Source organism: Mauremys mutica, chromosome 2, assembly GCF_020497125.1.
Source record: "Mauremys mutica isolate MM-2020 ecotype Southern chromosome 2, ASM2049712v1, whole genome shotgun sequence".
In the NCBI taxonomy this organism is placed as follows: domain Eukaryota; kingdom Metazoa; phylum Chordata; order Testudines; family Geoemydidae; genus Mauremys; species Mauremys mutica.
Genome location: NC_059073.1, coordinates 204,289,287 through 204,310,882, shown reverse-complemented (window position 1 = coordinate 204,310,882; position 21,596 = coordinate 204,289,287). Strand labels below are relative to the sequence as shown.

Genomic DNA, 21,596 nt, shown 5'->3' with positions numbered 1-21,596 from the left:
GGTATAAATTGACATCACTCCATTTAAGTCAAGGGAGATGTGTTGTTTTACACCAGCTGAGGAGCTGGCCTCACATCCGTAGGTGGCGTGTGTTTAATATTTCAATAGAGGTTATTATTTGTCATCTCCACTATGTCTATTATTAATACTGCTTTACAAGGCTGCTTTACTCTTGTTTGGGGGGTGGGGGGAGAAACTCTCTACAAAGCTTTTTCTTTTCCTTTGCAGTTTTGTATGGAGTTGAACCAGCCGACTCTGCCAAACATCCGCAAATGGAAGGGCCCTAGAGGATGCTGGAAGGGTGTTGTTTCCGAGAAACCCTCAGGCGAGCTACATAAGGTACATTAATCCCCAAAGCTTGACCTTTTACTTCATTTTGTTTTGCTCAAGCCAAGGACATATTTTTAATTTGGGCCAAAGCATTCTGCAATTTTTTTGCAGCAGCGGCCCGGGGGGGGGGGGGGGCAAGGTTTGGAATTCTCTTCTGTTTTGAGCTGACTCATCTGTGGTATTTGATTTTACTTTTGTTATTGATTTTTTCAAAGAGTGATTTTTCTTTCTGTGTAGCCAGGAATCAAGGAAAAAATATATATTTAAAAAAGAAGAGTGTGTGGCAAAGGCCACACAATAGGATAAGAAGATAGTCCTGCAGTCTGCATGCTGAAATACTGAAGTACTTCCCGAGTACTGTTCTGCTAGTCAGCTAACCTTGTTCCATGATAAAATGTTGGCTGGAAGTTGGTAATGTTTTCAGTTTTCTTAGTTTGCAAATTAAGACCTCACAGGGAATCTGTTGAGTGATCTTTTGTCTTCTGGAAAAGTCGCTTACGTTCTGTGTTCCAGAAACTGTATCTTGCATATATTTAAAGTACACTGTGGGCACTATTTAAAAAAAATAAACACAGGACTGCAGTGTTACTTTTACTGCAGCACTTCCTATATTTAGAGTGTATATTGCAGCGAAATATTTATCCTGTAATGTAATAACAATTATTTATTGGCACCCACCGCTGTTGAAAATATACAAAATATATTTACACTGAGCTAGATTCTGCAAGCCTTCCTGAGGCTAAGGTAGTGCCTTACTCTTTGAGAAGCTGTCTCATTTATTCCAGTGAGACTACTGAGGAGTAAAGTACTCTTCAGCATGCCAGGATCTGGTCTGTTGTTGTTAAATATGATAATTTGCATGACTCTTATAATTGTATAGTTCTGCACCCATCATGTCATGAAGATGAGACATGTCCCCATGGAAGGAAATGAATTGTTTGTGGTTGTACAAGGGGATTATTTTCAGTCTATTCTGGGTATTGTTTTTATGAAACAGATGGCAACGGTTGTGTCCCATTAAAAACCTCATTACAGTACTGAAAAAAGAACCCACAGCTTCATTTTTCTCCTCCACATATGAATCATGTTACTGTTCAAGTTTGTTCATGGCTTGTTGTGACAGTTGTTGGGTGCTGTTATGGTTTTGAAGTGGAAGCTAAAGGAAAAAAGAAGCATTTCCTTTACAAATTAGACACAGCTACTGGGACTAATTGAAAAGCCACATAAGCAACATAAGAAATGTATTCTAGCAATCACTGGAAACATGTTGATGCTTTTTAATAGGGCTGGCAAGCGATTACAAAATTAATCGTGATTAATCACGCTGTTAAACAATAATAGGATACCATTTATTTAAATATTTTTGATGTTTTCTACATTTTCAAATATATTGATTTCAACTATAACACAGAATACAAAGTGTACAATGCTCACCTTACATTTATTTTTATTACAAATATTTGCACTGTAAAAAACAAAAGAAATTGTATTTTTCAAATAACTTCATACAAATACTGTAGTGCACTCTCTGCGATGAAAGTGCAACTTACAAATATAGATTTTTTTTGTGGTTACATAACTGCACTCAAAAAACAAAACAATGTAAAACTTTAGCGCCTACAAGTCCACTCAGTCCTACTTCTTGTTCAGCCAATTGCTCAGAGAAGCAAGCTTGTTTACGTTTGCAGGAGATAATGCTGCCGCTTCTTGTTTATAATGTCACATGAAAGTGAGAACAGGCATTCGCATGGCACTGTTGTAGTCAATGTCTCAAGATATTTACGTGCCAAATGTGGTAAAGATTCATATGTCCCTTCATGCTTCAACCACCATACCAGAGGACATGTCCATGCTGATGATGGGTTCTGCTCGATAAAGATTCAAATAGTGTGGACCACATGTTCATTTTCATCATCTGAGTCAGATGCCACCAGCAGAAGGTTGATTTTCTTTTCTGGTGGTTTGGGGTCTGTAGTTTCTGCTTCATAGTGTTGCTCTTCCAAGACTTCTGAAAGCATGCTCCACACCTCATCCCTCTCAGATTTTCGAAGGCACTTCAGATTCTTAAATCTTGAGTTGAGTGCTGTAGCTATCTTTAGAAATCTCACATTGGTACCTTCTTTGCATTTTGTCAAATCTGCAGTGAAAGTGTTCTTAAAATGAACAACATGTGCTGGGTCATCATCCAAGACTGCTATAACATGAAATATATGGCAGAATGCAGCTAAAACAGAGCAGGAGACATACAATTCTCCCCCAAGGAGTTCAGTCACAGATTTAATTAACACATTATTTTTTTAACAAATATCATCAGTATAGAAGCGCGTCCTCTGTAATGGTGGCCAAAGCATGAAGGGGCATATGACTGTTTAGCATATCTGGCACCTAAATACCTTGCAATGCTGGCTATAAAAGTGCCGTGTAAATGCCTGTTCTCACTTTCAGTTGACATAAATAAGAAGCGGGCAGCATTGTCTCCTGTAAATGTAAACAAACTTGTTTGTCTTAACGATTGGCTGAACATGAAGTAGGACTGAATGGACTTGTAGGCTCTAAAGTTTGACATTGTTTTGTTTTTGAATGCAAATAAATAAATCTACATTTGTAAGTTGCACTTTCACAATAAAGAGGTTGCATTACAGTACTTGTGTGAAGTGAATTGAAAAATGCTATTTCTTTTATCATTTTTACAGTGAAATATGTGTAATCAAAATAATATAAAATGAGCACTGTACACAGGGCCGGCTCCAGGGTTTTTGCCACCCCAAGCAGCTCAAAAAAAAAAAAAAGCCGCGATTGTGATCTGCAGGAGCTCTACTGCCGCCGCTTCAGAATTTGGCAGCAGGTCCTTCAATCCAAGACAGAGTGAGGGACCCGCCGCCGAAGAGCCGGACGTGCCGCTCGTTCCCCGTGGCCGCCCCAAGCACCTGCTTGCTGGGCTGGTGCCAGGAGCCAGCCCTGACTGTACACTATATTTTGTGTTGTAACAAGAAATCAATATATTTGAAAAGGTAGAAGAACATGCTAAAATATTGAATAAATTTCAATTGGTATCCTATTGTTTAACAGTGCTATTAAAACTGCGATTAAATGTGATTAACTCAAAAAAATTAATCGCGTGAGTTAACTGCAATTAATTGACAGCCTTACGGTTTAAGTTTTAATGTGAATACGTAACAGTACCTATTTGGGTGCACAATAAGCTAATCCATTTCAAGGTATTTTTATTCCTTGGATGGAAAATGCCATTTCTACTCTCTGTTGCTAGATTCACCACAGCGTTTAATGGGGTGGGAAATAGGAAACCAAAGAGTTATGCGAGTATTTATTTGCTTGTTTTAAGAACACCGTGTAGCTGCACCTGAGAGAAAGCATGGTCTTGTTAATACACTGTGCTATGACTTAGGACAACTGGGTTCATTTCCCAGGTCTGTGAGACATCCTTTGTGACCTTGGCCAGGTGAAGGCGATTTACTTTCTATGCCTTAGCTCCCTTTCTGTAAAATGGGGATTAGGGGTGGGAAAGGAATAATTACTCTTTCTCCCCAGCCTCTGACTGTTTGTGCATCTAGCACAGAGGTAGGCAATCTATGGCACGTGTGCCGAAGGCGGCATACAAGCTGATTTTCAGTGGCACTCACACTGCCCAGGTCCTGGAGGGCTCTGCATTTTAATTTAATTTTAAATGAAGCTTCTTAAACATTTAAAACAACGTATTTACTTCACATACAACAATAGTTTAGTTATATATTATAGACTTATAGAAAGAGACCTTCTTAAAATGTTAAAATTAGAAATTATTACTGTCACGCGAAACCTTAAATTAGAGTGAATAAATGAAGACTCAGCACACCACTTCTGAAAGGTTGCCGACCCCTGATCTAGCACAATAGAACCCTGAACTCTGGGCACTGCTATAATAATTATAATTAATAATATGTAGGATAAAGTGCAATTGGTGATTGAGTCAAGGAGGTCTCTGACTTTTACTGGTGTTGTGAACCATTAAAATCTAGCTCAGAGTGGATTAGTTAGGTCAACTTAAAATTTCTAAGAATTACCGTATATACTCGATCATAAGCCGGTTTGTTTATAAGCTGACACTCCTCCCCCCCAAGATGGGTAAGTAAAAATGGAAATTTTTTATAACCTGTTCATAAGCTGACCCTATAATTCAGGAGTCAGCAAACGTTGGCTCCTGGGCCATCAGGATAAGCTGCTGGTGGGCCGAGATGATTTGTTTACCTCGAGCGTCTGCAGGCACGGAGGTAAACCTAAGTAAACAAAGTGTCCCGGTGAGCCAGCTGCTTACCCTGATGGGCTGGGACAGCAACTGGTGGGGAAATTTTTTTTGGGGGGAGAAGCTGGGAGTCAGGGGAGTAACCCCTGTGACCACCCCCCACCCCTAGCCCGGGACCCCCACACTCTCCCCATCCCATCCCTTCCCATAGGGCCGGTGCAAGGAAGTTGAAGTTTCGCGCCCTAGGCGAAACTTCCACCTTGCGCCAGCCCCCCCCAGCTAACCCCGCCCCCCGTGGCAGCTAACCAAGCCCCCCACCCAGGGATCCCCCTCCGCAGCAGCTAGCCCCTTCCCGCCCCCCCCCCCACGGCAGCTAACCCCACCTGGGGAGACTCCCCTCCTATCCCCCCGCAGCAGCTCACCTCGCCCAGGGAGACTCCCCTCCTATCCCCCCGCAGCAGCTAACCGCGCCAGGGGAGACTCGTGGCAGCTAACCCCGCCTGGGGAGCCCGCCCCAATTCACCTCGGCTCCACTTCCTCCGCTGAGCACGCCGGCGCTGCTCTAATTCTCCTCCCCTCCCAGGCTTGCAGCGCCGATTGGAGGAGTATTAGAGTGGGGACTGTGTGCTCAGCGGAGGAGGCAGAGTGGAGGTGATCTGGGGCGGGGAGCGGTTCCCCTGTGCACCCCCCCCCCCATTACTGTAGGCGGCCCTCCCCGGAACCCCCCAGCTCACTTCCACTCCACCTCCTCGCCTGAGTGGGCTTTTAGGCGCCCCGAACCACTAGGCGCCCTAGGCAGCCGCCTAGTTTGCCTAAATGGTTGCACCGGCCCTGCCTTCCCACCTTATCTGGGGAGGGCCAGGGGAGGATGTCTCTGGCCTGGCTGGAGCTGCTCCAGTGGGCCAGACCGGTCGGCGCGGCTGCAGCATGTTCCAGCGGGCTGGGCTGGGTGGCACAGCCACAGCGTGCTCCCGGCGGGCCGGGCAGCGCGGCCACAACGTGCTCTGGGGGGCGGGGCCAAGCGGCACGGCTGCAGCCTGCTCTGGGGGGTGGGGCCGAGCGGCACGGCTGCAGCCTGCCAGCCCCGGAGCTGCAGCTGCTTCAGAGGCTGGGGGGAGACCAGCGTGATCAGAAGTGGAGAGACTCTGGCCCCGCCTCTTCCCTTCTGTGCTGTGCTGCCTCTCCTTGCTCCCTCTGTTGGGGGGAGGGGCTATGTCCCACCTCTCCCTCTCTATACCCAGTCAAAAGCTGATCCCCGTCTCTGGTGCTTCCCTTTTTTACTAAAAAATATTCATACTTATGAGTGAGTATATACGGTATGTTCTAGAGCCTCCATCCTGCTAAGGGTCCTTGCTCCCGCACAGAGTCTCATTGGCTTTGATGGGACTCCCATCCCTATGATGGGATGCCGATCACCTTTGTGGCATTGTGATCTATTATAGCATCTTAAAAATTAGACCAATCGAATACAAAATATAGAAGTTGTGTAAAGTTCCCCCCGTTACCCTTCCAAAAAATTACATATTCACTGTCTTTCTATTCCTGGGCCAAATCCAGAAGTCTTTTCTCTGCTTTTACTTCTGCCAAACTCCCACTGAAGTCAATGGGAGTTTTAACTGAGTAAAGACTGATTGATTAATGACCATTAAGAACCCTGTTTCACAGGTGCAAAGAAGTTAAATGACCTGCACAAATCACAGAGGAAGTCTATGGCCAAACTAGGAATAAAAACTGTATCCGCTGACTTCTGCTGTGGTGTGCATTATCAAGAAGCAAATCTGACTATGCTACTGAGCCACTAGCTATACCAAGACATACATCCCATCTCTTAGCTTATTTAGTGGCTCAGGAACATAGTAAGATTTGAGCATTCTGTGCACACACAATGCAATAACATAGGCTAGCCATACGTTGTGTGGTATCTTTAGCACAAACTGCATCCCAAGACATTTTACAGTGTTTAATAATACAAAATAGTGGATGGGGAGACCCATGCTCCCACACAACCCTTTCATTTGACACAGGCACCTTCCATTGCGTTTGGTTTCTCAGCCCTTCAAATACTGATTTCTGGCTGTGAGTGTAATGAGGTAGTCTGAAGCCAGAGAATGGAGAGAACAGAGAGCTGTTTTTTCCCTCCTCATCTTACTTATTGATATGGAACAATAGTCTTGTGCCAGATGAAATAGTTGTGGTACTATTTTAAAGGTTTAAGCAGTGTTTAACTGAGCTAGCAAAGAATTTTAGTTAATCCTAATGTCTGCTTACAAAGCCTATGGAAATATAGCACAGTGGATGCTGCTTTTTTATTGCAGCCGGGAATGGAAAGCCATTTCTACGACTGGCTGTAGCAAGGATTCATTTGGAAGGAGGTGTTTAAAAAGGGTCAGGGAGAGCCAGAGGGGTGTGTGCGTGTGAGAAAGAGAGACAGACAGACAGTAGTGACCCCAGCAAGAGCTCCTGGAGATATTATATCTAAATCAGAGTCGTCTCCTAGAATACCCAGCGAACCGATCTCAGAGTTGCCCATACTATACCCTTTGAAAGGATGCATCTTACACTGCTACCAGCCCATATCGCATGCAGCCATATTACCAGTGGAATAGTTGAGGAGGTTTATTAAATTCAGAGACTGTTGACTAAATGTAGCAGTGCTGTACGTTACATGGGCCTCAGTTGGCCAGAAGACAGGTACAAGCGGCTGTAAGTAGTGCAAAGCTGTGTAAATTCAGCCCTTGGTGTAAGCAGTTTTCGCTGAGGTCAGTGGAAGTTGTGACTGAAGTGCCTTGCCACATCTGGGCTGAATTTGGCCATGGAACATTCTTTTTAGGGTGTTGTGGGCATAAATTCAAGTGACCGGGTAGAGGAGCGGTTTTACTCTCACATTCTACTGTTTGTAGCTTTGCTCTTCCTCCTCCTCCTCGCCTGGCGTGTGTGGCAAGTTAAACTCATTCTGCGCCTCCACTGGATGCTAAATCAGCACAAGTTGCCCCACATTGCCATGTGTCTCATGTTTTCTGAACAGCTTATGCCGCCGTTGATACTACTGAGCTTGAACCATAGACGCTGGTGGGAGTGACACGCTCCAGGCTGCGTTGGGCTGAGTATAGCCCTGTGTGCGAGTCATGGAATGATGAAGGGAACGGTGTCACAATGTTTCCGCTTTCGTTACCAGCTTTTTCCCTTTTTAATTGTAGGGTGTCGAATATTCTGGCTTCCTCTGGGACACGACGGCTGGCATCGAGCTGAAGGATGCCTCCTCCCAGGAAAACGCACACACTAATGGCAATGGGAAACACGCCTACCCTCACCCTTACCTTGCACATTTCAAGGTAGTGGCATCGTGTTGAGTTTACCTTTTTAATTATGCTTCTGTAAAAACGTTGTAGATAGAAAATCTAAAGGAGCAACATTTCCTTTCTAGTGACTAAATGTTGCCTGGCCTTTAATGGAGGCCAATACATTGACCTGTTGTATCATAAGCAAAGCAGCTTACTCTGACTGTGGTAAGGCATTAGCGGGCCTTATCCCTCTGTACTGAAGAGGTGAGAGCAAACGCCCTTCTGCTCCCATGGACGGGGGGTAACAACAATCAGCAGATCTCAGCAGCATGGAGGATGGTGTGGAATAGGCATGCTGACTCTCTGCTATGCTCCACTTCTTTATCAACCCAGGGGGAGCACCTCCACTCCCACTCCGCAGGCTATGCATGGTAGGAAGGGAAGGTATGGGGGGGCTCTGTATATGGCAGTGTCCTTTTTAAACTCCATGGGAAATGTTGATATAAATCTATGCTAATCTTGTTCCACCTTCACCTTTGAGGGTGGGGCAGGTCCAGTAGAAACGACCACAGGACCAGTGTAATTATGCCATAAACTCTGGAAGGGGTATGGGAAGCAATGCGGAAGCACAGCGGCTCCAGTAGTCCTGAGATCTGTAGTCTGAGCTCCCCAATGCCTGCAGGGGGCGGGTCAGGCTCAAATCTTTCCCTTAGTGGAGAAATGTAAAGTCAGTTCCACCAGTGAGACCTTACAAAGTTTCTAAGCTTTCACTGGCACAGCCCCTTTAGGAGTGTCAATAACTCTAGAAGCGTTGTCTGTCTGTCTGAAATGGGGTTCTGGCCTGTGTGTGTGTGTGTGAACACAGGAGACCAAGTGTCAACTTGATGCACCTGCCTTCACATAAAATAAACAGGGGTACAGAGGGATCATGGTTTGTGACTAGGATGCCTTTGATAATATTTTAAATGATTTCTAATATGTACAAAAAAGGTCAAAATTAGGGAAATTTAGGGATACTACTGCTTGCTTTTTACACACACCAGATGGTGATCTGAGTACCAGCTGCTAAGTACGTGTGCGCTAGGCAGAGAGACCAATGAACAGTTTTCTTCAAGGAGTTGCATTCCCTGTTTGGTCTCTGTGACATTTTAGTACTGGTCACAATACGAGATAATTAATATGTGTAATAACTGAACAAAGCTGGCATTAAGTGTATTTTCAGTAGTAACGTGTGTTGGGTTGGTACACAAAGTAAAGAAGCTTATTGCTTATGAAAAGCCGCTTGCTTCCCAAGGCCTGAAAGGCTAGAACTATATTGGAACTAGAGCTGCAGAATGTCTGCCCTATTTTTAAAAGAAAAAAATAAATCATACCCTCATCCAGGTAACCAGTCCCAAATGCTAAATACATGTGCTCTAGGTGGTAGTGACCGCATGAAAAGCTTATGCCTTTGTGAACCATCCTGATTCTTTCTTTCTTATGTTGTTTGCTCCTTTTTAGATTGGAATGAATGATCTAACACTGGTTAACCTTCATCTGGCCCTGTCACCATTAGCAGGAGAGAATACAGAGAAGAATCATGATAGCCACAAATTAGCAGCCTTTGCACAGACTCTGCAAGAAACACTGAAAGGTATGACATTTTTATCCAAGGATATGCACACAGGTTAGCTTATCTAATACAACTAATCTAAAACTAAGGTCCACAAACACCCACATCAACTTTATATTCTCACCATCCCCATTTCAGTTTAAAAGTTCTAAAGTATTTCCACCCCATGAGTTTCTCAGTATGACTTAAGGCATAAGCTCCTTGGAACTAGGACTGTCTTATTGTGCTGGGCAAATTGTTGATCCTTAACAATTACTGATAGTTAACAAGGGGCCTGATTCACTTTACACTGGTTTCCCATTGATTTATATGGAATTATTCCTGATTGTTAGCAAAGCACTATTAATAGAACATCAGGATTGGAAGGGACCTCAGGAGGTCATCTAGTCCAACCTCCTGCTCAAAGCAGGACCAATCCCCACACAGATTTTTGCCCCAGATCCCTAAATAGCCCCCCTCAAGGATTGAACTCACAACCCTGGGTTTAGCAGGCCAATGCTCAAACCACTGAGCTATCCCTGCCCCCCCCCAAGAAATCAATTTTCCCTGCTAGCAAACAATCCACCCAAAGCCACTGGTAGCACGAGGGGGAGGACCCAAGCTATGCATCAACCTCCCATTTTAGAGTTTACTCTCACTACCCTAGTATAGCACTTTCCATGTGAAGTAAGCTGGGGAAGCTACACAGGTAATAGAAACCAGTGTTCCAGGTAAGACTTGAACTCATAACCCCAGTAGTATTCCCCTTTGCACTAACCAGTTGCACCACTGCAGGTGCTTGATGCTAATGGAATACTCACATGCTAAAGTGTTTTGCTGAAATGGGGCTTATGTGAGATCAGAATCAGGGCTAGAGATTTTTCATGCAGAAATTGATTGTATACACTTTGGAAAAAAACAGTGCATCTCTCAAATCATTTGTTGTACATTTAAAAAGAAGAAGAAAGCCAAATCCTAAATTGTTGTAAATTCAGAGTACCGTATATACTCGTTCATAAGCCGAATTCTTTTAGTAAAAAAGGGAAGCACCAGAGAAGGGGGTTGGCTTATGAATGGGTATAGAGAGGGAGAGGTGGGACACAGCCCCTCCCCCCAACAGAGGGAGCAAGGAGAGGCAGCACAGCACAGAAGGGAAGAGGCGGGGCCAGAGTCTCTTCGCCTCTGGCCACGCTGCTCTCCCCCCAGCCTCCGAAGCAGTTGCAGCTCCGGGGCTGGCAGGCTGCAGCCGTGCCGCTCGGCCCCGCCCCCCAGAGCAGGCTGTGGCCGCGCCGCCCGGGCACCGGGGCACTCTGTAGCCGTGCGGCCTGGCCCAGCCCGCTGGACATGCTGCAGCCGCACTGCCTGGTCTGGCCCACTGGAGCAGGCTGCAGCCGTGTTGCCCAGCCTGCCAGTGCAGCTTCAGCCGGGCCAGAGATATCCTGCCCTGGCCCTCCCCAGATAAGGTGGGAAGGGATGGGATGGGGAGAGCGTGGGGGCCCGGGCTAGGGGTGGGGTCATGTGGGGGGTAGTCACAGGGGTTACTCCCCTGACTCCCAGCTTCTCCCCCCCCCCCACAAAAAATTTCCCCACCAGTTGCTGTCCCGGCCCGTCAGGGTAAGCAGCTGGCGTGCCGGGACACTTTGTTTACTTAGGTTTACCTCCATGCCTGCAGACGTTCGAGGTAAACAAACCATCTCGGCCCACCAGCAGCTTATCCTGATGGCCCAGGAGCCAAAGTTTGCTGACCCCTGAATTATAGGGTCAGCTTATGAACGGGTTATAAAAATTTTCCATTTTTACTTATCCATCTTGAGGGGTCGGCTTATAAAGGAACTGGCTTATATAAGGTAATAAGGTATATAAGGTAATTCCACTGACAGCATGTAAATCAGAGTAGATTTTGGCACTGAATATGTAATTTAATAAAGAGAAGCTTGATTCTGTCCCACTTCTGATAACCTGCCTGCTTCCTGTCTGGGTACTTGTAGGTTGGGCTCAAACAGTTTCTTATGAGGCTAAGCAGTGATTTTCCAGTACTTATTGTTTTTGATATTAGGGCTCCTTACAGGGATAAGGAAAGTGAGCATGTTGTTTACTGTTTAACAAAGACCAAACAGTTACAAGGTTACATATGTGATGATTTTCAGTTTGGCCCAGTTTTGCAAGGTCAGTTACATGAAAAGTTCAGAATCAATACCAATCTCCTATTCCAGGAGAGGTGTGGGTAGTTTTTATGCACACTCTCTTGTTTTCCTTTGAGGTGCAAGATGTCAGTCAATGTTTTTAAATCATACTGTGTTAAGTATTTGTTCACATAACTTGAAATTTGAAAGGATTCTTTAAAGAAAAGGATCGTTTATGTAACCCATGTGGGCCAAATTCAGACCTGGCATAACAAGATACAGCTTTATTGAAGCCAATAGAGTTGCACCCACTTACTCTGAGTCTGAATTTAGGTCATCTTGTTTAGAGTTTCAGTTTAGTTCTGTATTCACTTATTTTAACCCGGGTTTAATATAAGAAGGGCCATGCTGTGTCAGACCAAAGGTCCTTCTGGTTTGGAGCATTACAGAGGAATGGTACTGCTGGGGTGTGTTCAGTTTTTCACCTAAAGCAGGAATTCAGACTCTTTGTCCTGTGTGAAGACTGTCATGTATCTTCTCCAAACGTACAGCACACAGGTCCTCATTCATGAAGGAATTTAAGCACAAGCATAACTTTGAGCCTAACCCGGGCTGAATTCAGTCCCACTGAAGTCAATGAGATGGCTCATGTGCCCTTTTCCTTCCTTTTATCAGACCATAATATGTGGATAGTAAAGACAGGATTTCACCGGGATACTCAAGTCTGTCACTTAGTTTATGAGTTAAAATGAAGTAAAGTGGGACTTTAAGGAAAAGTTTTCTGCTTTCAGACTCCTTTTGTGAACAAATGGCAGGTTTGTCGTCTTGCACACGTGTGACGTGGTACCTGTGCACCGGAGGAAGCTAGTTATTAAGCATATCTCCCTCATGGAGCACCCTGGGTCCTCAGGAGCAATAGAGTGTCCTTGTTCCTCCCTCATCAGTGACCCTATGGTCTTAGGCCAGTGAGTCCTGGATTCTTTGTGCTCTTCCCTCCGGGAGCGATTGAGAAGTGTCTCTCCTACAGCCCCATGCACCCAACTCCCTTTTTTCCTCTCAAACACTGTGCCTGTCTCGGTCCAGTGCACAAGTCTGCGTGGTCCCACCCATATACAAGCCATCCTGGGCCAGCAGTTGGTTGTCCTAATATGTCAGTCAGGCTCCATGCCCAGTAACTCCCCCTCGCCCTTGCTGGCCAAGCCCCCACAGGCTGTCCATGTATTGGGCGCCCAGTTTAGACAGATCTTTGAGGTTCTGGGAGGGTCCTTCTTTCTGGAACCTCCTCATAGGTTCCCTGCTCCGTGTCATGCTCTTCTCATGATCAGGCCATCACTTCCTTCAAGATGAGGTCAGGTCTTACCCTAGCACGTGGTGGAAAATCTATTTAATTGCTATGGGACTGATCCAAAGCTCACTGAAGTCAATGGAAAGATTACCATTGAGTTAGGTGGACTTTGGATCAGGCCCTGTGAGACTGCTGGAAGGAAATGAGGGCGTCACAATTCTCTGAGAGAAAACAGCGTTCAACACTGCTTATTATCTAGTAGGAGATGGTGATTTATCTTTCTTTGACTATCATTGCAAGGGCTCTAGACATGCCTTCACTAATCACTTTGGCATACAGATGATCAAATAAAGAAATTGGGGAGGGGAGTAGAGCATTGATAAGGGTCTTCTTGCCCTGAAATTGCAATGTACAGAGGTTTTTTGCATTTCAATACTGTGGCTATCAGGTAGGCTAAGAAAGTGTTCTTCTCCACTGCCATAAAGTCAGCCAAGTAAAGCTCAGGGAAACTGTTCCGAGTAGTGGACAGCTTAATGAATCTGCTTTGTCTCTGTTTGGAAACAGAACAAAGTGGAATCTTTCTCACTAGGAAGACTTTTCCATCTATTTAATTAAGATCACTTTGATCTGGATGATTCTGGCTATGGTAACATGAGAACCCAGAAAACTGGACAAGCATGCCATCATCTCAAAGCTGAGTGCCACCTGATCTTGCCAGCTGAGATTCTGGAAGTGCAAGGCTCAGACTTGTGATAGGGACCTTTGTTACTCACAAATAGTGAAAACTGTACTGGTGAGGGGCTGTTTGGAGTCCATTTTTTATGAAGGTTACTAATACCTCCTTTTGGGGAGAAAAAATGTACTAGATTCTCTCAACTGTTAGCTTTTTGCTCAGGAAGCCATCACCGGACGATAGCAATCTTGCCAATTACGGCTCAGTCTCAAAACGTCTTTTCTTGAAGAGAGTGATTGGGAAAGTTGCAGCAAGATGCTTCTGGGATCCTTGTACTCCTTTTCAGTCTAGTTTCCAGCAGGGATGTTGTGATTGCGTTAGTTGTCTTGGCCAGTAACTTTGGCCAAAGGCTGCATCTCTAGGTGGATTCTTTTAGCTATTTCAGCAGTTTTTGATATCCTTGCCCAAGAGCAATTGTAAACCTCATATGAGACTGGAGAGAGGTGCTTTTGATGACTCTGTTCTTCCTCTCTAAAAAGGGGAAGGATGGTCCAGTGATTAGAGGTAATTAGCATGCTCTGCCACCTACTTCACTGCAACACTGTAACATCATGACCCAATGTCATCTCATTCATTTCCCTGCTCTTACCAAGACTGGGATCTTAGTTGGTTGTGGGACAGACATGCGAAACTCAGGACTGATGGATACCATCCTGTGCATCTTAGTGCAAGTGGTACCCAACCAGATTGGATATAGGCTGCAAGGTGGGAATAAAAAGGATTTAAAATTTAAAAGGATGCCTTCAAGCATTTGTTTCATAAGATGTTAAAATGGTGTTTTCTATTTGTAGTAATGAGTTAGAAGCATGAAAGTAAACCGATTACTTCCAGAGTGGTTCTGACCTCATCCATCAGGCAGGCATTGATTTCCCTCGTAATTCTAATGGAGCTGAAAATAGAATGATTTTTTCTTTTAAAGGGAGGAGGCACTGTCACAAACACTCTGCAGAGTAACTACTGAATATCATGTGGTTTGTGATACTCTTAGAAGATTGAAAATAATGGTGGTTTCTTGGTTTCATTATTTTTAATCAGGTAAAGGTTGATCCTACCACGCTCTTTCTTATGGGGCAGCTCGGTTTTGCAGTGGAGTACCTTTTCCCCTTCTAAAGCATAAGCAGAAAGATGAATGCAGTGTAGCTGTAGCTGTGTCAGTCCCCGGATATTAGAGAGACGAGGTGGGGGAGGCAGTATTTTATACTGGACCAACATCTGTTCATGAGAGAGCTTGTCAACTGCTTGTCTCTCTCACCAACAGAAGTTGGTCCAGTAAGCAAAAAGATAGGAGGGAAGAGATGAACAGGGTTTGTTGTTTAATTTAAGCTCCCTCTGCTGGCTGACTGCTTCTACAGCAACAGAACATAATTGTAACCAATTAGACCAGGGGCCTTCAGACCTAGGGGAGAGTTCAGCTACTGGTTAGAGCTGGATCTAGGGTGGGCACGGTCCAGAAAACAAGCCGAGGGTCAGTACAGGAGGGGCAGAAGCCAAATGCCACAGCCTGAGGGTAAACCAGAGTTTGTAAGCCAGAGGCAGAGCCAAGGACCAGTACCAGAGAGACTGAAGCCGAATCCAGAACCAGAGGGTCAATCAGAGCAGTAAGCCAGAGACAGAGCCTGGGATTGAAGCCAGAGGAGAGCAGGGGCTGGAACAAGGGCAAGCACAGCTGCAGACGTGGTGCACATTGAGCAGCCGCTGATCTGCTGTGGGAACCAGGCTTATAAGCAGAGTTGCGAAACCAGCAGCCAGTCGGGGATGTGGCCACTCTGTCAATCCCAAGGCAGGGCCGGTGCAACCATTTAGGCGACCTAGGCGGTCACCTAGGGTGCTGGCATTTGGGGGGCACCATTGTCTTCGGCAGTGACCACGGCCGGATCTTCGGCCGCCCCGGTTGCCGCCGGCAGTTAGGCGGAGGGAACTCGGGCAGGGGAGCGCGGGGAGGGCCGCCTGCAGCAAGTCAGGGGGGCGGGGGCGGCACGCAGGGGAACTCCCCACCCCAGCTCACCCCTGCCCCGCCTCCTCCCCGAGCACGCCGTGGCCGCTTCACTTCTCCCGCCTCCCAGACTTGCGGAGCCTAAGCTGATTGGCGCCGCAAGCCTGGGAGGGGGGAAGTGAAGCAGCCACGGCGTGCTCGGGGAAGAGGCGGTGCAAGGTGGAAGTTTTGCCTAGGGCGCGAAACATCCTTGTACCAGCCCTGTCCCAAGGCAGTACAATGGGCTCCCTGGCTGCCTAGCAGTGAAATTAGTCAGGGAGCAGGCCAGTATCTGGACCTAGCTGATCTGGTCTGTGACAATAGTTGTAGGATGGTACATCAATAGCAGATATTTGAAATAAACTCATTCTCCAAGAGTGGCAAATTCTAACAAACACACATATTTATAATGTGCACGATATTCTCTATCAGATTTTCTGAGGTCAAATTTCTGGCTATTTTAGCACACTTGTGTCCTTTTTAGCAGTTTACTCATAGTCATTCACCAGGTTATAATGCAATGACTTCTTTGGTTGGATACCAGCATCATTGAGGTCATCACCACAGCCCTGGTAGTGGTCTGAGTTAGGTATCAGAGGAGTCTTTTATCAAGGGATGGAAGAGACACAAATATCTAGAGACTGATTCTCTTCTTACATTAGCATACATCAAGGATATCTTCAGTGATAGCCTTGGAGCTACAGTGGTGTCAAAGCAGCAGGATATTTCAGGAATGGGGATGAGGTTTAAAAATAAAATATTTGGAATCTAGACAATTTTCCACATATATTTAAGGTGAGATTTTTAAAGGAGCCTAAAGAAGTTGAGCGCGTAACATCCTTAGTTCCTTTCCATAATCTCAACCTTAGACAAACTCTGAGGCATCTCAAAGTTCCACAAAATCCATTGAATCACATAGGCAAATAAATACAAGTTTCATTTCTTCTGTAGATTTATAGAGTCCTGGATTGTGAATTTCAAGGGGCCGTGACTGCTGCTTCTGCCACCAGTCTCACAGGCTGCTACACCTGGTGGTTTTTAAAAATTTCTTAAATCTACAATTTTAGAATGAATGTCCTGTGTTTTTCTGGCACTGATCCATCCTTGAGGAAAACAAACCCTTCTTTGTATTTTCAAAAAAATGTCTTGTTGGCAAAACTGTAAAAGGACAGCATCAGGGCATATTTGGCCCAAAATGTAGATCTTGTTTAAAACAAAACAAAACAACAAACAAGCAAACAAAACCCTCCCACCTTTTACAATGCTTAAGATTCCTAAGATCTACAAGATCAGACTTACCACCACTTGGTGGTAGGGTCAGTCTGTCATTGTGTACAAATGGATAGTTCCCCAGACATAGTTGTGATGAGGGAAATTCAAAAAGGAAACAAGCAGCATAAATTGTGCAATGTATATTGGATTTCCAGATTCTTTTTATGAATTATAATAATCCGCGTGGCTATTAGTAAGATAGGTAAGCTAATGTGTGTGTTCACAATAGAAGATTTTTAACCCTATCATGTCATGTTAAAAAAACAAACAGCGCTATGCAAAGTAAATTCAGCATCGCTACTAGTGATTGCATTTCTTTTCCCACATCCCATATTTAATCACTGATTTTTTTTCTCTGTTCTTTTCTTGTCCTTTTAATTTTTCTAGGAGAAAAAGATGTGATCATTTTAGGAGATTTTAACCAAGCCCCAGACAGCAGTGACCTCGATCTTTTGAGAAAAGAAAAGTTCCATCACCTGATCCCTGCAAATACATTTACAAACATCAGCACAAAGAATCCTCAGGGATCTAAGTCGCTGGAGAACATCTGGATCAGTCGAAGCCTGAAAAAGGTCTTCACAGGTAAAATGTCTCTACCAGCGGAAACAATGTTTGAAAACACCTTCTTTATATGACCCCTTCTAGACTGGCATCTTGACTCACCCATGGATAGTGTTACCTCAGCAGCAGCCCCATTGATGTCAGTCGGAGGGAGATTCCGCTTGTGCATAAGCGTTTGCAGAATTGGGCCCTAGGTCTTATGTGAATTAAGCTTCTTTCCTCTGGCCCCTTTCCATACTAATCTTTGTCTCTGCAATTGTTCTACATACAGGTCACTGGGCTGTTGTGAGAGAAGGCCTTACAAATATATGGATCCCTGATAACTGGTCCTGGGGAGGAGTGGCTTCAGAACACTGCCCTGTATTAGCTGAATTTTACATGGAAAAGGACTGGAACAGAAAAGAGGTGACCCGAAATGGAAACGGGGTGACCGTGGAACGCAGTGACTCAAACATTAAACATGAACGATGATGAACTAGAGGTTGACAGGATCCAGTCAGAAGATCCCATCGCTTGAGGCTCAACTGTGAAGCAGAACTGCCTTCCCCCCCCCTCCATTTAGAAAGCATCAGCCTCTGCTTCTGATGATGTCTCTCCCCTACCCTCCCCCCCCCACCCTCCCAGTGCCCCTCATGGGTGTTTTCGGGTATCTCACTGCAGCAGAGCGATTTGTAACTTTTTACGGACGCAACGGACGCTTTCACGCCTGGGGACTTGGAGGAGAATCATACAGAAAATAAAATGCACTTTTACTGCGGCACATTATCTCTGTTAAAACCCAGCGGAACAGGGCTTTTGTTGTTGTTGACGTTTTTAATTGATTCCTTGTAAAGTGAAGCAATAATGGAGACCATAAAAAGAGAAAAGAGACACCTTGGAAACTGTCAGTGATTTGTCGAGTATAGTTTAACACTTGCAAAAACTGCCATGACGTAACTTTTCTTTCCAACCAATACATGATCTGAACTGGGGATTACATAGGGCTAGTTTGAGTCCTTTGATCTCGGAGAGGCAAACGTATTCCCCAGTTCTCCCGTTGCTCTTGAAGGTGGAGAGTAATTTACTTCATTCTTTTTCAGATTCCAGCTTACTCCTCCTGTGCACCCAGCCAGCTACTCAAGCTGGCAATGAGTGGGCAGAGCCAAAGTTGCTGCTCCTCTCTGCCTCCTCGCTCACAGGGTAAAATATTGGTGGAGCAGCCCCTGCTTCCCAGCCTGCAGATGGAGCTGTAATCTGAGTAACCCTAGTCCGGCTGAGCAGAGAATTTGCGGTGGTTTTGGAGCCAATCTAGCCCATAGTATTTATCCATGAGTTTTTAACAAACAGCTGTCTCCATGGTGCAGTGGTGCACGTCAGTGGGCTGTGAATGCTAATGCTAACCAACATTCTCAGCCAGGACTAAATTAACATTCCTGAGAGAACTTTGAGTGCACACCAGCAGGGTCTACACAGGCCATTAGTTTGTGACACTTTGGTGCACATTAGAATTCACACCCCACTGAGACACACTACCACCTCAGGTAGGCAAGCCCTTTTTCTTTCCTGAAAGCAGAGGGAATACAGTCCTAGAATTGTGAAGCTTAAGGCCAGAAGAGACCACAAGCTCATCTAATCTGATCTCCTGTATATCACAGGCCACTAATACCACCCAGCACCCACACACTAAACCCAACAACTGAAATTAGACCAGAGTATTACAGCCCACTAGAGACTGGACTGTTATGGGCTGCAGGCAGAGAACAGGAGGGACTGAGGTGCACCAATACCCAAGGCCACCACCGTCTTAGGGGAAATGATTAAATGAGGTCTGTCTGGACAGTCCTTTCTTGAACATGGTGTGAAGTGTGGGGCAGTGCTGGGGGAAGTTTGTTTCCCTTACCTGTCCTGTGGCGAGAGGACTTCAGTCAACAGGCTGTCAATCTAGTGGCTGGAGCCAAGCACTACATTTGCACATATGCACAATTCTCAAAGTAATTATTGAAAAGCAGGAGACATAAAGCCAACCAGGATATGAAAGAGCAAATCAGCATTTACCGAAGGAATGTGTTGAGTTTGAAAGGAGCCCTAGCCCTGCCAAATGGCCTGCTAAGATGCACTCTGTTCTAGGCTCTAACAGATGATCCAGCACATTTTCACGATTCATGAAAAGAAAAGGTTTATAACATTGTGCTATGGAGAAAAAATAAATCACAGCTTTCTATCTGAGTGGTTTATTATCAGTGAGTGCTTAAAAGCAAAATACATTAATCTCCCCACACCACTTTCATTGTACTGGCTTTTGCAAATAATGTCTGAACACTTAGTTAGTAGTAAAGTGATATCACTCGCACCTTCACATTGTTCTTTTGCAGAAACAATTATTTTGAACAGATTTTCTTAAATAAAAAAAAAGGAAACTGGAATAAATAAACCTCGTTGGACCTGATTCTGAACTCACACCACTCTAAATCCTGGGTTAACTCCACTGAAGACCGTGAGAGGTATGTCAGAGTAAGTGAAGTCAGAACCAAGCTCTTTGTCTAAAGAGAATTTGCAACAGGCTGGCCAGGTTCTTAGAAGAAATTTGTTGTTGACTCTCCCTTTCCAGTTTTAGCTAATAGATACAGCTCAAACACGCCCAATTCAATTACACTGTTGGTTTAAGGTTGGGGAGAAAATAAACCCTACTCAGAAAAATGAACTTTGAATAGCAAATAGAAGATTACTTCATGAAGTATTCTTAATGTTTGTTACAGACTCTTCTATTAGCTTTCAAGTTAAGGGGGAAATGTTAAGCATGAAACATACTGTAGCGTAACCCTTTCCTAAATGTTTCACAAAGCAAAAGATTTAATACATAGTTTGCAGTTATATCGCACCTTCCATTCAGAGACACCCTGGTTCTGGAAACCCTGTGCACGTGCTAAACTTTCAGCACAGGGGTAATCCCATTGACTTCTTAAATCCATGCATGAATGTTTGCAGGATTGGGGCCATAGATCTCGGAGGATTTTACAAAGATATGTCCTTTGATTCCCATTTTCACACATACAGAGAAACTGAGGCACAGTGACTTGCCCAGAGTCACAAAGTGAGTGACCAGCAGAGTTTAGAATAGCATCCAAGAGGCTTGCTAACGTCTAGTGCTGCATGGACCTGATTCTGGCATCTTTACTCATGATGAGTGGCACCTAATCCCTCAATCCCACTGAAATCAACTGATCACTTGAAGAGTCAGGTATTACTCAGCATGAGTAAGGGTGGCAGAATCCAGGCCTATTTGAACAACCTATCAGCAGGAAAAGATTCATAGAGTTTTTCTTGCTTTTTTTTAGTTCTTAATATTTTCCTCCTGTAAAAATGGCTGGAGACTGAATTTACCTTTTAGCTAATGAAATAAAAGTTAAATGGGCCAGATCCTCAGCTGGTGTGAATCAGTGGAGTGGCACTGAAGTCAATGGAGCAATGTTGATTTATACCAGCTGAGGATCTGGCCCAGCATGTTGATGGCAGCCTTTAAACTGTGGTGGGTACAATCAGAAAAGTGGCTATAAAATGGCCTGGGAGGAATCTCTAGGGTCACAATGTGCAGAGATTGCAGGCAGAGCAGGTTTAACTCTAGCTGAACATTAGCCTTCCTGCTGTACAGGCACTCCAGGGAAAGTTGGTGAGGCAGGGCTGCAGGCCAGTGAGGTTCCCCAGGAGAAAGGCAGGAAACCAGGCAGAGGAGCTGTTTTGGAGCAAGGAAAAGTCTACAGCATGGAGGAAACAGCCCAGATGCTTTTGAGTCCTGGCTATGTACAGTAAGTGAATTTCAGCTCTGTGTGAGGGGGCATGTAAGGTACAGGTGGGATAGCTCAGTGGTTTGATCATTGGCCTGTTAAACCCAGGGTTGTGAGTTCAGTCTTTGAGGGGGTCATGTAGAGATCTGAGGCAAAACTCTGGGGAATTGGTCCTGCTTTGAGCATGGGGGTTGTACTAGATGACCTCCTGAGGTCCCTTCCAACCCTGATACTCTATTATGTCTCCATGGGGACTTATGGAGATATAAATGGTGCATAGGCCTCTTGCCCTCTGCACAAGGGATTGTAGCAGCCATTAAGGGGAGTTTGCTCAGTTTGTTGTACATGGTGCTCTCTAAACACGCTGCAGAGGATGGGGGTGGCATTAATAGCTTTTGTTTGGAGTGGGGGCCTTGGGATGTTTTGCTTTCCAACACTTTCACAGCC

The 21,596-nt window shown here is 45.0% G+C and overlaps 1 protein-coding gene across 1 annotated transcript in view; it reads left to right on the top strand.

Moving 5' to 3' along the window:
- Nucleotides 1-18,260, top strand: part of EEPD1 (endonuclease/exonuclease/phosphatase family domain containing 1) — a 91,768-nt gene extending 73,508 nt beyond the window's left edge. The window contains exons 3-7 of the mRNA XM_045007311.1: nt 229-339; nt 7,768-7,902; nt 9,352-9,484; nt 17,215-17,409; nt 17,660-18,260. Of these exons, the coding sequence (XP_044863246.1) occupies nt 229-339; nt 7,768-7,902; nt 9,352-9,484; nt 17,215-17,409; nt 17,660-17,859 (774 nt within the window). The 3' untranslated portion in view covers nt 17,860-18,260. The remainder of the gene's footprint in view (nt 1-228; nt 340-7,767; nt 7,903-9,351; nt 9,485-17,214; nt 17,410-17,659) is intronic.
- Nucleotides 18,261-21,596: the final 3,336 nt, after the last annotated feature.